Source organism: Bombus fervidus, chromosome 3 (genome assembly GCF_041682495.2).
Source record: "Bombus fervidus isolate BK054 chromosome 3, iyBomFerv1, whole genome shotgun sequence".
Taxonomy (NCBI): Eukaryota; Metazoa; Arthropoda; class Insecta; order Hymenoptera; family Apidae; genus Bombus; species Bombus fervidus.
The window spans coordinates 3854080-3867991 of record NC_091519.1 but is presented as its reverse complement, the minus strand read 5'-3'; the positions used below and the strand labels follow the sequence as shown (position 1 = coordinate 3867991).

General features: G+C 38.8%; 1 protein-coding gene across 7 annotated transcripts in view; it reads left to right on the top strand.

Moving 5' to 3' along the window:
* Positions 1–13912, top strand: part of LOC139985476 (protein tramtrack, alpha isoform-like) — a 45355-nt gene that overhangs the window by 12569 nt on the left and 18874 nt on the right. For all 7 annotated transcript variants that reach the window (XR_011799419.1, XM_071999940.1, XM_071999941.1 and 4 more), the window contains exons 2-4: positions 1876–2262; positions 2491–3244; positions 3355–3414. Coding sequence is in view for 6 of the 7 variants with exons in the window: in XM_071999940.1 (XP_071856041.1) it covers positions 2044–2262; positions 2491–3244; positions 3355–3414 (1033 nt within the window). In the remaining variant the exon portion in view is untranslated. The remainder of the gene's footprint in view (positions 1–1875; positions 2263–2490; positions 3245–3354; positions 3415–13912) is intronic.

Sequence of the window (13912 nt, the reverse complement as noted above, 5' to 3'; positions counted from 1 at the left end):
GTTAATTCCACATTTTTGCAGCCGATTTAATAAAGCGGTCGGGAGTTCGCACGATTTCATTACGTAATCCATTTATCAGGAAGTCGAGGTTGAATCGAGCGATGTCGAAAGACGAAGGAGTCGACTATCGAAACTCGCGCCACGACGTTTCACAAATCTTCGATCGCGATCGTTTAACGTACCGCCACCGAGGTGTGTGCTGCACCATGATGACGTGCCATTCACCGTGAAAACCATTCACTCAAGGTATTAACAAGGTCGTGCAAGGTCGTGCACTGCTATCCTGCATTTATACCGAATATATAACGATACGACACACAACGTTTACGATGAACATTCTATGTACACTTCGCGTGGTTCATCGTGTACACGTGTCGATGGATATGTGTGTATGTATACACATATATCGAGATTTGCGCGCGAAAGCAACGGAATACGGTATCGATCCGAATGCGTAGAAAATGCTATTGATTCTCTCGGCCGACCCGTCGACCTCTTCCACACGTTGTGTAGTTCCGAGGACTGAGGAGGCGGAGGCAGGACTTTTCTCTTTTCCTCCCGCCTTCGTTCTCCTTCGTATCATTCGCTGAAAAAGTTGCTTCCCGTTTCTCGGATTTTTCACGCGGATATTTTTCTTGTTGCTCCATACCTAAGGATCTTCAACGGTAGATGTCACGTTCGGTATCTGCTATCGTTTTCCATGTGTCTTTAAGTTTAACGTATTTCAACATTGAGGATTTTCTCCGCGTTCAAAGTTTTATTTACTCGCTAGAAAAAGAATCTATAGTGCAATGTAGTTTTTCATTTTGTTATAAAAATTAAGAGCCATTATGTATGTAAATAGACGGTCTTATACGAGTTGGATAATATTTACAATAATAAAATATAATATAGAGTATATAAAATGATAAGTGGGTAAAACGGAATATGAAAGATATGACTATAAGATATATAACTTGCAAGTTATAGAGGGTTCGTGAAAAACATAAATAATTTATGCTATCTGCGTTACGATTGCGCACAACGTTTTTGCACTTCTTTTTCTTTTCCCCTTTTTTTACTTTTTTTTTTCTTGTTTTTCTTCTGATCATATTGTTGACTCGCAACTTTGTACGAATATAATCTAACCTCGTCGTAGAAATGATCTGAAGGTATCGAGAGTCAACGGTTTATCTCCTTTTCGATAAATGGCACCAATCGGCTGATCTGTTTCTTTTGATCGTGGGCGACGGTTGGATTGGCGACCTGTTCGGCTATTTCTAGCCTTTTCCCTGGTGGCAGATTACGAATTCCGCCCTTCGACTAACCGAGGAAAGTCATTTCTGCCGCATCTCTGCGGTCTTGGCGAAACAAACGTTGCGTACGTGACCGTGATTGGGCTGGTGAAGGGGTGAGGAGAGAATTACATAAAAGGCACGAACGAAGCGAGTCGCCTATTCGCCCAACCTACGTCCTCCAGGGTCGTACACCCACGTTCATACTTCGTGCGTATCGTCTCGCAAGCTTATATGGACGATTATGCATGCAGGCGTTATCGTATATATACGTGGAACGTTTAGAGGACTCGTCCAGGATCGTGCATGATTTTCAAGAAATTTTCCATGTGTAGGAATTCTGTCGAGCCACGGTTATCGCCTAGCGTTTCCGCACGCGTTGATCGCGAAAACGAATTAGTAATATATATAGTGATTCATATTGAGATGAATCATTTACGTCGCAACGAGTTCCACTATCGTGCAAGTAATTGAACACCATTTTCTATAATAAATTTCATATTAATTATACGAGTGTGTAGATGCGTGAAATAATTTTATTTAAAGAAAATAAAGATTTTTGGTTAATTGTTAAATAAATATTTCGTTTTTGTTGACGCAGATCATGTGAAGGAAGGATATGATAAACTGTGGCCGATGAAGAGAAGAGCACGAGCAAGAGCACGAGCAGGAGCACGAGCAAGAGCAAGCGGCTTCGTCGAGAAAGGCGAGAAGAAGCGACGACGAGGCGGCAGCAGCAGTACCAATAAAAAGATCAACACTAGATCTGATGTTAGCGGACATTAACGGTAACTTGGCGGATCTGAGAAGTGAAGCGATGGCGTCGCAGAGATTTTGTCTGCGCTGGAATAATCATCAAAGTAATCTACTCTCCGTTTTCGATCAACTACTCCATGACGAGTCGTTCGTCGATGTTACGCTGGCCGTCGAGGGTCAGTTACTCAGGGCACATAAGATGGTGCTGTCGGCGTGTAGTCCCTATTTTCAGGTAAGGACAAGTCTCATCCAGAGAGAACAATGCATCGTCAAACCGGAGATCCTGGGGGAAACGTATGCTTTCTTTTTGAAGTCCAATGAATCGCGTTCTAGAACATTATTAATAATTCATCACGGTAGATTAATTCATGACGCGTATTAATAATTCATAATGTTTTCTTACTCGACCCTCTTGCCGAATCTATACCGACCGAGTATTTTTTTCTTACTATCTTTGCAGGCCCTTTTCGTCGGACACCCCGACAAGCACCCGATAGTCATTCTTAAAGATGTCCCCTACGTGGATATGCGCAGTCTTTTGGATTTCATGTATCGTGGGGAGGTCAGCGTCGACCAGGATAGGCTAACTGCTTTCTTGAGAGTCGCTGAGTCTCTTAGGATAAAGGGCCTGACCGAGGTAAACGAGGAGAAGTGTGACTTGCCTAGTATTACCTCTTCGTTGCTTGGCAATCAAAACACAGTACCTCCACCACCACCGAATCTACATAGAATAAACCAAATCGGGCCTCACCACCATGTCTCGCAGAAGAGGATGCACCATATGTCGAGTCATCCTCTCCTTGGTTCGGCCTTATCCGCGCCAAAGAGAAAAAGAGGCAGACCGAGGAAGCTCAGCGGTTCTTCCGATACGCCGATCGGCGAGATCACGGGCCAGGAGCTGCAGTCCTGTTCGGGGACCGATCTCGTACAAGGTTCGCCAGAAATGATGGAAATGAAGATGAGTATCGACTTTCAGAGCGAAAGCACCGGTAATAATGGTAGAGGCGGAAACTCCATTACTGCTTCGGCAAGTAATAACAACGTGAACAGCAATAACGTCGGGAACTCGGCATCATCGGGATCCAGTCTGGTTGCTTCCTCTTTGTCGTCGACGAGAAAAGACGAGCCAACGGAAAATGGTACTGACACACCCGAATTACTAACATCTCGCGTTAAACGGGAACCTGAACCGACGCCTAGCACCTCTGCCCAAGGTAAAGCACTTTCTCCTTTTTATCTGAAATAAACGTGTTTATTTGTTTTTGTCATTCGTGAAAATTTGCTTGATTGCCAATAATCTGACTGATTCTTGTTTATCTGTTAGCCTCCGATGAGACGTTCGCGCGGCCACACAGTAGGCAAGGGAACGAAGGTTTCAAGCAAGGTAAGGAATTCCATTATCAGCTTACACGATTAACGCAACGTTTTAATCACCATCTATGTCGTGAATAATCGAAGTAACACGATGTCATTGCATATTTTAAAACATTCTTTGGTACAAATACACTAGCTTGGACAAATTTAATCTTTAATCAATGAATAGTAGTACCAACTGATTTAGCTCTGCTCCTAAGTTCAAAGATTAAGAATTACGAGTGGTACGTATATCGGATGGAAACGATACAGCGTGATCGTGAATTAAAGTTTTAAGAAACGATAACTATCGATGTAACCACACCCACGAACGTACGTGTCTTTTTTTTGCAGTGTCAATATGATTTATGCTTTTGAAAAAAATAGAAAGATACGAAAGATACAAAATTGGCATTGTACGGTTTTAAAAGGGATTCCATACTTTTACCTTTTCAAAACTATTCGAAATTACACGTTTCGGTTCTCATAACGTGTAAACTTAGCTTCTCGGTAACTGAACTACAGCATTGTGCCGTTTTCATCTAATATACGCACCAACTATGCCTATCATTGAAATTAAAAGATAAGACTTCTGTTATCGAGTATCTGTGAATTGATTTTAGGATTCCAAATAATATTTATTAACTTGAGAACAGGATACTCTAAATTATCATTCAGGATAAATATTAAGTAATTGAATATATATTACAATATTGATATGTAAGCGGTGTAAACGTTCCCAATCATTTTTTATTAGTGAAAAAGGAGAATATCGTGCCTATTTGGCAAACGTAGGCTTTTATCAATATTTAAATAACTCATGTTTTGCTCCATTTGAATTGCACCGAATTAAATTTAACTTTGTCAGACAATTCGATGTCGGCCAACAGTAATTACACACAAATATTCCGTTTGCAATCTTTTCCAGGTGATGTTGTATTCTTACCCTTAACAAATATTCTTACATATTTACCTTCATCATTTGTTTTATCAAAATTATTACAATCATCTTGACAAATTTGAATGATGAATATGCAAAAGAAAATATTACAAAACACTGCTGTACGATGTGCTAATCAATTTAATTTTTCAGAATTTTCATCTGTTAATTTTATACCTTGCTCGTCGTTGCGCGACTGCAAACTAATTACGAATCGCAGTATCGCAGCAATATTTCCGGGGAGGCTATTTTTGGTCGTAGACTCAAGTACACTAAAAAAATAATAATGAATAAAAAAAAAAAAAAAATAAGAAAGAATATTGAGACTCGAGTCGATGAATTTGTTGACGAGTGCAATTCGTTAAGATGTTAACTCGAGGATACTGCCTGAGCTAGCATCCTTACATGGAATTAAGGTCAACAAATCTCGCTGAGTATTGAAAAAAGTATTTGTGATTCGTATCCGGAGAAGGTGAATAGGCTCCCAGGAGTTTATGCGTGTCACGGGTTTCACGCGGTCTGTTAAAAATATCAGAAAAAAAGAAAAAAAGCAATACTACTACTAATGATAATAACCGTTTCCTTTTTCCGTGCAATCTGAAACGAATTTTTCGGCAGTGTTAAGCCGCGTAGGCGAAACATATCGAAACACGATGCGCACAAAGTTTAACGGGCTTTCGAAAACGAGACCTCTACTTAAGTCACGCGTTGACCTGTGACAACTTGAAATAAAAAAAAAATCTCAAAAAAATATGTATACATATGCGTACCATGTGTATATATATATGTATGTATACATACACATATATTTACGAAAAAAAGAAACAAAGTGTATGAGAGAGAAAGGAAGCCGTCGTCTCGTTGAGCCCATACAGGCGTTTGTGTATGCTCCTCTGAAACGACGAGACGTTCGAGCGGAATCAAAAAAACGTGCCAACAAACACACAAGATATATATTCCCTTTTGAATGCTGTAGCCTCCAAAAATCTAACCTACCACCCACCGATTGTCGTTAAGGGACATAATATAAAATATACATACCCATTGTAATTTATGCTCGGCCAATGCGCAGCGCTTCGTTCCTTCTTCTTTACGCTCGTTCTCCTCACTCGTTTCTCTAATCTAGACTTATATATTTATATATACATTTCTATTTACTGCCACTTTTACTTACCTTTTTCGATCCCATTTCACATATTGCGCGCACGCACAGACACAGACACGCACACGCATACACACACGGATACACAGACACGCGCGCGCGCGTGTATACAATATGTATATATTGTTATACGTATACATGTGCAACATATAAATATATACACATGTACATGTTATTATATATATGATTTTATAATCCCCGCACGCGAATGAGAAACGCTTCGCTGTCATTGGCCATTTGGTAAAAGGAGGGGGTGGAGCCAGCTTTTAGCGGTGCTTACTTTTTTCTGATTTTTATTTGAAACGCTGGTTTACTTTTTTTCACGTTCGTTCATTGTAAGAAAGTTGAACGCAATTTATGTTTGCGCCGAAGTGACGGACCGTGGTGAAATGGATAGATGTCATTACAACGAAAAAAGAAGTGTGCGTAGCTCTTTTTAACGGACAACGAACGTCGGCAGGTTATCGCTTCCGCCTTCTCTTGCGTTCTTCTCGTTGCCTAATTGAGTTTTCACGACGGAGGAATGAACACGGAGAAACAGAAATTTGGGGAAAAGTCCGAAACATGAAAACGAAACGGGAAGGAGAAAACAGATGAAAATATACGACAGGACGGAAAGAAATGGACAAACAAATGTAGTGACGGAAAAGAAAGAGCGAATGATGAGAGAGAAAGAGAGAGAGAGAGAAAGAGAGAGAGCGAGAGATCAATATAAAAAGATCAATTGGTATCGAGAGTGTGACGTACATTCTTTTCCATATGATGGTCGAGAAAGAGAGAGAAAGAAAAGAAAAGAAATTACTTTACTGACGTACGCACGCACGCGCACACATGACAGAGTGCTTCGAAGATGTCGAACATGATGATCGTTCGGTAGTGACCGTGAAACGTGTTGCTTTGTTCTCTTTGCGCAGGTGAGTTGAGATTATCTGAGTCACCATTTGATCTCTGAGAGATTACCTTTGCGCGGGGGAAGCGAGGGAACTAGGGGAGGCCAGCCGCTCAAAAAAGTACAAAAAAATATATAACATAAAATAAAACAAAACAAAACAAAAAAAAGTAATATGAAACCGTTCCGAAATGCCAGAATCTAAATAAGAGAAAGTCGAATAAAAGAATCTGATGTAAAGTGAAGCCGAAAGCGGATTAAATATAACGATATATAATTGCATCGAAGAAGAGAAAACGTTGCTTCTTCTCGAGCGTCCTCGATCTCGATGGATCGTCTTCCCGTAGAGAATGGATAATATGCGTATACGGTTTAGACTGACGGGACGCACGGACTATTTAAAACGTAAAGTTAATAGGGAGGGGATCTTTTTCGAGTGTACATGACGATAATGTTTATTAACATTCGCATATACGTGCACTCTGCACGCGTATGTGTAAGCGTTCGTCTCTGACTGAGTGATATGTTGCGCGTGTTGCGTGTATACATGTATTTGCATACATTCCGTAGCAGTAGATACGAGAGCGAGTCCAGGTGAACGGGAGGAAAAAAACGAGCTAAATGGTGTAAGACTGCAAACGCGAGAGGGTGGAATGTAAGTGTGCGTGACAGACGAGGAAGAAAGGGTGCGTGAGAGCACGCGCGCCTGTGCATGTGTGTGCATGTGTGTGTGCGTGTGTGGATACGTGTGTGAGAGAGAGAGAGAGACGCATGGGAGGGGAGAAAGAATTGTACGAGCGCGCGTGTGTATGAAAAAAGATTATACGTACGTGTGATCGCGAGAATGTCTGAGCGCGTGTATGGTGCATATTTATTTGGAAGAAAGAAAGAAAGAAAGAAAGAAAGAGCCATCGTTGAGTCGCTGAAATGCTCTTCATGGTATGGCAAACGAGACCGTAACGGTCCTCTTCGCAGCCAGCCGGTACGGGATCGAGGCAAAGCCGCGATCAACAGTGAGCAGTAGCGAAAGCGTGCGTGAGAGCGAAAGAATCTGAAGAGGGAATGACGACGAACAGGGGTGGGGACACGGAAAAGCGGGTGCGGCATAAAACACTTAACATGGGACAGAGTTGACGGACAGCCGGTTCGAATACGGTGACTCTTTTTTGCTGGCTCTACCCTTCCTCTTGCTTCCCCCCACAAATATAGAAATACGTTATTATATCAGTACATTATTATACACTATTATATATTACTAGAAATATTTGATAATTTATACCTAATGCATCGATATACTTAAGTACGAATGATGTTATTATAACATTGATATGTATATATACATATACATACACATACATACGTATGTATGTGTGTATATATATATATAATACGATACAAAGGTGTAGGCGTCGAGAACTGTTTAAAGAAGAAAGTTTTCTTCGTTTCAGAACCGGAGGAGACGTCGAGTGGCGGTGGCTCGCAGTCACCGACTCATATACGCATCAACTTCGAGCGATGCTTTCGTAAGGAGTACAGCGCGTCGTCTCTTCAAGGAAAAATGGCGTCCATGGATGACTCGCAGCAATATTCCGATTCCGAATCGGAGCAAAAGGTGTTGAAAGACAATTTGAGCAGTGCCATATTTAATCTGGTCGCCGCTGAATCGGAGATCAGTCAAAGCGACTTCGAAGGATCGTTTAAGGTCGAAAACGAGAGAACGGAAGGTTCGGTACGGGACTTCTGCGTGAAAGAGGGCGACGTATACCGGTGCACCGTATGCAATCGTACCTACACACACATCAGCAATTTCTGCCGGCACTACGTCACCTCACACAGGCGTAACGTCAAGTACTTTGCTTGTCCGGTTTGTAATAAGGAATTCACGCGGAAAGATAACATGGTCGCCCACGTTAAGATCATACATAGCCTTAAGTCGCAGACGAATCTTAGCAACAGTGGCAGCAGTAGTATGGGTCAGCATCGGTAGACCGCTGTCGGTGCGTCCTCTCTTCTCAGGCTACGTTCCTTGGCTCTTTCCCTTCGTTCTGCCTCTTGAGAAAGAATACAAATTACCGTTACGATGCTCCTCCTACGTTTCTGGAGGCGCTCTTAACGGCCAAGTATCACTTCGCGTCGTGCAATCGTCGATAAATCGTTGAACAAATCGTTGATCGATTTCTTCGTCGTCGTGGTAAGGGTCAGGGGACGTTACGCAAGGAAGAGGCAGCAAATGAAGAAAATCGCGTGAAAAGCTCAAGAGCGATGCGAGCGTACGTGTCAGTGGCTTTCCGGATAAACCCATAGCTGTAAAAGAAAGAAAAGAAAAGAAAAGGTCGCAGTGTTTCGAACGGATAAAGAGAGAACAAGTAGTCGCGTTAGATTAGTCTCGTAGTTGATAAAATACAATCGAGGATTGCTTTTTGGAGACAACGCTAGTAGGACGAATCAAGAAAGAACAATATCAGACACGGGGGTAAACAGATAGTCAATCGAATATACAAATTTTAAACATCTGATGATCATCGTCGTTGATACGTAGATAGTTATACATCTGTTTCCTTTATACAATTAACGAACGTTTGATAAACAACAAACAGGCAAAACAAAGAGCTAAATCCGAAGACGTTGTTTCCGCGAATATGGGGAAATTGAATCGTAGACCATGTGTCTGCTGCAGCTCAAAACAGTTTCTCCTTTTACAATGGATCAACGTGAAACGAAAGAAACTGGACTTTTAACAAACGGATATACGATATTAATCATAGCAGCTAGTAAAGTCAAATACAGTCGAACGGAGTACCTTTTATGTCCGGTTACTTTATTAAACGTAATATAATTCGTGCTATATCGGATCCTATAGCTACTGGTTTTCTCTTGATTCGTTCGAAAGTTCGCTCTTTCGGACAGAATTGGCGGGTGTATTCCAGCCTATTTCGTAAACCGAAAGCTCCCTTTCTCGAAAAATGATTTTCGTGCGCGTAACACGAAACGGGCATTAAGTTACAAACGAAACGAGCTTTACCGCGTTGCTTCCCTTCGAGGGAATCGCGGATGTTATACAAATAAAAAGAAAAAAAAGGAAGAAGGAACATAAGAAAGAGAGATATGCGCATACAAAGAGTTTATATATGATTGAACCGGTGTACTCGTTTAGTCGTCTTAACGTAATTGTACGACAACGAGGATCAGTTATGAAACAAAGAGGAGAAAAAGGTAAGCAAGATAATCGCAAAAGAAACGTGAGTCCAAATCAACAAAGAGTATATTTACTATTGTGTGACTATTATATTACGGAGAGAATCAAACGTGTTGCATGTAGCATCGAAAATATGCATACGTTTATTGAAATAAAACGGCGGTACATGCACACACAATATAAATAAGGGAACCACGTAGACTGAGTAAATGCAATATATATGTACGATGACCGTTCGCCATGTTGTTGAGCCGTTGAGCTGTTGTCGAGCTGTCGAGCCTGATTCGAAGTTATATAGTAGCGTAATAGGGAGCCAAGGTGGAAAGAAGTCCGCGGTTAGGGCAGGGAAGGATGGAGATAGTTAATGGGGAAATTAACGGAACGGGACATGCAATTCTTGAAAGACTGCAGAGGGACGGTTTTAACGACACCAAATACAAGATAGTACTGACATTGGATAGACTGAAGGCACTTTAGTAGTAACTTAACGCCATATCGTACTGTACCGTACTCTATTGAACAAAACATTTGTGCTTAGCCAGTACAACTGGACACAGTTTTACTACTATATATTCTATATATTCTGTATATTATATATATTATATTAGAAAACATGGATTTTATCGTTACCCAAAAAATGATACGTTCGTTTATTTCCTGTTTAACTTGAAATGAATCGTGGGTAAAATATCTATCTATATATATATATTGTTCCCAAGAGCAAAAATATGCGATTAAAACGACTATTAAATTTGTTACATAAATTCATAATCAACTAAAGCTAATCGTTATATCGTAGATTCTCTTTTTGTAAATATTAAATTCTAAATAACGTGAGACAAGGATGTGTGTGTGTCCAGGGTCATAGAAATTATCGTTGTTAAAAATATATCCTTGTCTTACTTGTTACGAGTTTTACGCAGTTTATCTGAAGCATAATTTTATGTATAATTTAATTCAGAAAGACCATGCTTAGAAAAGAAAAAAAGGATACAGTGTTCTTTGTGAGTTCTTTTAGTCTTAAAGACTATAGCGTGCACGCGCAAACGGTCGAGTCGATTATCGATTACTGTTCAAAAGGGATACGGCTACAGTGATGGTACATAGGCTTAGTCGTGAGAGACAGCACTAAAATACGATTGTAGCTTACTATATTTTGCACTTTACACTTTGTCGAATCCTCTCTAGTCGGACCTTCGTTCATAGATCCATTGTTATGATTATGAACGACACGCATGAATCGGAGAGGAAGCGAGACGATTTATATACAAATTTTTTCACTAGTTGGGCATAGACATTAGACGACTAGAGGCTATATAATAATAATTATAAATATTATTACTGCTACTATTAATTAATTATAATCGTAACGGAGACCTTCGTTGTTATTTTAAATGCGTGGGATTTCAAGGTGAAAAGAAAAATGAAAGAAGAAGAGACAGGACACAACATGATTTATACGATCTTGTGTCCGATATCGCCCACGATTGACCAGTGTTGTTCGTTCGTTATTCAAGAGATATCTAGCGTTGCAAAGATAAAAAATTTTAGTTGTAAGAAATACGGAGCGATCGGAAGATCGATCGCCTCCGGATGCAATTACGCGTACTTTTAGGAAGATAGAATGATATATTATTAGTTAGGCAGGCAGCAATGATTAGACGAGTAGGTAAAGTAAAGCAAAAAAAAAAAATAATAAGAAACGATAGAAAGAGAAACAAACTAAAAGCATATACGGATGTTTTAAAATTTCTGATCGTAATGGACCGTGCCGCTGACTCGCAAAATCGATATGCTCTCAGGTCAATTATCTTCAAAATTTTTAACTTTCATGGACCAAAGAGTATCCACCATTCAGCGTCGGTGGATTATTTTCGGCGGGGAGAAAAGATGTGTGTGTGTGTGTATTCTTTTGTTATAGTTTATTCTACTTTAGCTTGTGTTTTTTTCTTTTTGTTTGACGTAAAGGAAGAAAATTTTAGGGACGAGAGACAGTTGCAGGCCGGTCTTGGTGAAATTGTTGTGTTCGTGATGGGTTAACGCAAAGCCCGTCCAAAAAAAAAAAAAAACAAAAAAAAAAAAAGAGGAAGAAGATATGAAAACAAATTGAGGAAAGAGGGTATAAACTGATAGTTGAATATAAATATTATATATTAAACAAAAATAAGTGCAAAGAGGCAGCGGCTAAAACAGCTTATATCGATTTAAAATGGAAAAAAAATAATAATTAAAGTAATACACTCACATTTGATAATCACTGAGAGGCTAAGACTAACTCAATTTTAGATGGCAGGTAAAGAGAAGGATTTCTAGAAACGGAATAAAGCGTGTCGATATGAAATGGAAAGTACAGTGTAACAGAGCTCTCGGATCGCCTAAAGTAAAATCAATTGCCAAATTGTAACAAACGACAATTCAATCATTTCGATCATTTCTCATTTTTTTAACAATAGAGCAGGAAAATAGATCCACATGCTTGTTTCTTTTGAACGGGGGGCTTTCCGTGATAGCTCGTTTGGGAAATCCAATTTTATTCGTCCGTACGAAAAGGAGTGTTAGTTTACCCTAGTCGACTTTTGCGTGAGAAATCGCTTGGAAGACGTGAAACTCTTGGCGATCCTTGTTGACCACAAGTTTATTTTTTGTTTACATTTTATTTCTCGCATAATATATTATTCTGTTAAATATCTTATTTGTCGTGGTCGTGGTCGTCGTTGTTGTACAAGAAAACAAAGATCCGCAAATGTTTCTATCCGCCGTTAAAGTTTAGAAAGACAGTTGCAGAGCATTTGACAAAGAAGCAAAAAAGAAAGAAAAAAGAACATTTTTAACGACGCGTATGCGAATCAAGCTGTTATCTCTGCTTACATCGAATTCCTTAATGGTATCTTAAGGCTCGTGATCAGGGTAAACTGATACCTAATAAAATTGTTGAAATTTAGCAACTGATCTTGAAGCTTGCTACGAAAATTTATCGTACAACATTCGCTCACGTTCGTTGCCTTTAAATGTTGTTAATCTTTAGAATTAAGGTTGTAAAAAGATGGAAATTCATGTTGCCAATCAGTAAAACTTAATAGAAGTTTGCGAGGGGTGGTTTTATGGATTAAGGATTATAATGATATGAAATCCTTATATTCGTACAAAATTAGTGTTCAAGCTGTAAAAAGTGTTCATAGAGAAAGAAATAAACACTTTCAAGTGTTACGAGGAATTGTTTGTAAGGGGGTACCTTGTACTTGTACTACGCATTACATAAAAAATGATTAAAAATTAATTTCAACTAACGTTGTAGTAAGAAGAGAAAAAGGAAGAATCGGCCGAGTTAAAATTTTCTACGAATATCTGCAACTGTTTTGCCTTCGTTTAAGTGAATTTTATTGGAAGCAGAAGCGAATTTCTCACGACAATCGCGGTTAGGATCACAGAGGTCTCGTTGATGAATTTCGTGTTGAACATATTTTAATTAATTTATAAGTCTACGGACATTGCGGGTGGGTTACGGGGGAAAGAATATGAAAAACAAGAAAAATTTTACATAGATTATATTATATTTATATATGGTTCTTGCAATGGCGACACGCCAATAATGATCGTTCTCATTTATTCGTCCCTTATTTCGAAAGCGGACCACCAGTCAATACCGATTATTCTAAGTTTCTTTTTCACGTGTTATCGGCATCAGTCGCTCTTGCAAGAGACCAACGCGAAAGAGTAACAGAGAGGAAGAAAGAGAGAAAGAGAGAGAGAGAGAGAGAGAGAGAAAGAGAGAGAGGTAAATTACGAGGCTTAAAAAGCAGACTGTACTATCGGATAGATTTTAATATATATATATTAAATATAAATATATATATATACATGAACATATATATATATATATATTAAAAAAGAAAAGAATCATAGTTTATTATCGCAAATAAATTACACGCATATGTACACAAACACGTATACAGAGAGAAATACATATACAAAGTATGCGACTGGCGTAAAGATGGTATATGTATACATATATATACATATATATATATATATACACATATTATTATTATTGCGATTATTATTATTATTAATATTATTATTACGATTATTATCATTATTATTATTATTATTATTATTATTAATATATTATATATATATTTATATATATATTTATATATATATTTATATATATATAGATATATAAACAAAAGTTATATCGAATATATTTTAGCGCTAGTTGATAATACCTATTAACGTCGTTGCAGTTTTTGAAATGATGCGTCAGAAAATGAGAGTAAAAAAAAAGAAAGGAGCAAAGGAGGTATGTGGTTGACTTTTAACTTTATATATTATACGTTGAATT